The sequence below is a fragment of the Alligator sinensis genome, unplaced genomic scaffold (genome assembly GCF_000455745.1).
Source record: "Alligator sinensis unplaced genomic scaffold, ASM45574v1 scaffold647_2, whole genome shotgun sequence".
NCBI classification, from domain to species: domain Eukaryota; kingdom Metazoa; phylum Chordata; order Crocodylia; family Alligatoridae; genus Alligator; species Alligator sinensis.
The window spans coordinates 2,882,902-2,884,310 of record NW_005841832.1 but is presented as its reverse complement, the minus strand read 5'-3'; the positions used below and the strand labels follow the sequence as shown (position 1 = coordinate 2,884,310).

The following is a 1,409-nucleotide window of genomic DNA, read 5'->3' as shown; positions in this document are numbered from 1 at the left end:
GAGGGGGGCGGACGCCTGGGTTCCCCCTTGGCTCTGGGCAGAGAGCCTAGTCCTGGATCCCTTCACCACCACCACCCAGGGGACCCCACTGACTTCCCGCCCCCGCCCCCAGCTCCCCTTCTCCGTGATCGGCTCCCTGAACGGCGTCCACATGTTTGGCTCTAACCTGGACGTGGCGCTGACAGCCGCCCGCACGGAGGGCACCCGCGTGCTGTGGAGGGCCTTTCATGAGAGGTGGGGCCTGGCCTGGGGCAGAGGGAGGGGACGACAGGTCTAGCTGGAGGGGGGAGCGAGTCTGGCAGGGAGGGGGCAGGTGTTTAGCCTGAGGGAGGGGAGCAGGGCTCCAGGGAGGGCAGGGGGTCCATTTGGGGCTGGCCCTGAAGGGCTATGTTGCAGGACAGGGCCATTACCACCCCCAGCTTGGTTTTTCCAGCATCACCCTCATTGTGATTTCATCAGAGGAAGGTGCTAGTGACTTCACCCTCAGCCGACTCCTGGACAACGTGTTCAGTGTCATGGTAAGCCTCCCCGCCCCCATTTTCCTATGCCCCTATCCCTTTCCTTCCCCCAGCAAAGTCCATGGAGCTACCCTCCTTCCGCCATACCCCACCTTCCTGCTCTAACATCCAGCCCCCATCCCTATCCTTCCAGAGGGGGGTGCTGTCACATGACCCCTCTACACAAAGGGTCCCTAGGGGGCTGAGGGGGAGGCTAGGAAGTGTACCCACATTCCCATCTTCCCTTAGAGGACCCTAGGCCCGTGCACGCATATGTATATGTACATGCACAGAGCTGTATCCTCACACAGCTGCCCTGGTGCAACCCTGCCCCCCAGCCCCTCAGTGTGTCAGGCTGATGGGCTTGGGGCCTGGTTCCAGGTGCTGGTGCTGGGCCTGGAGGAATTGGCAAATATCCGCAATGTGGAGCGCCTTAAAAAGGACCTGAGGGTAAGTGATGGAAGGGCAGAGCAGGATGCCCCAACTGCCCTGGACGTGGGGTGGGGCAACAGGGCCATATGCCCCTGCCCTGAGCTGGTGTGGGGCTGAGCCCTACTCCACCCTTCCCCCCACCTACAACCAGGCCTGCTACAAGCTCATTGACAGCTTCCTGATGCCTGGAGAGCGCACTGGGGACCTGACGCACTGTGTGGAGTGTGTGCTTGTGCCCTGTAGCACCATCCTGCAGGTGAGAGCTCCACTGTGGCCCACGCCCTACTTTTATCCCCTGGAGGGACCTTGGTGCCCTGGCCCACAGGCACGGGGGTAGGGACAAACAGGAATGAGCAGAAGGCTGGGATGTTGGAGCAAGTGGGGTTCCAGGGGAGGGGCAACTACTACTGGGACCAGGACAAGGAAGGAGCTGCCCTGCCTTGACCCCTCCTCCTCCTAACCCCCCTCTTCCAGGAATGC

At 62.0% G+C, this 1,409-nt stretch overlaps 1 protein-coding gene across 1 annotated transcript in view; it reads left to right on the top strand.

Moving 5' to 3' along the window:
• Nucleotides 1-16: 16 nt before the first annotated feature.
• FUZ (fuzzy planar cell polarity protein) overlaps nucleotides 17-1,409 on the top strand; it is a 3,054-nt gene continuing 1,661 nt past the window's right edge. Inside the window, exons 1-4 of the mRNA XM_025196244.1 lie at nucleotides 17-234; nucleotides 434-518; nucleotides 879-947; nucleotides 1,081-1,185. Of these exons, the coding sequence (XP_025052029.1) occupies nucleotides 152-234; nucleotides 434-518; nucleotides 879-947; nucleotides 1,081-1,185 (342 nt within the window). The 5' untranslated portion in view covers nucleotides 17-151. The remainder of the gene's footprint in view (nucleotides 235-433; nucleotides 519-878; nucleotides 948-1,080; nucleotides 1,186-1,409) is intronic.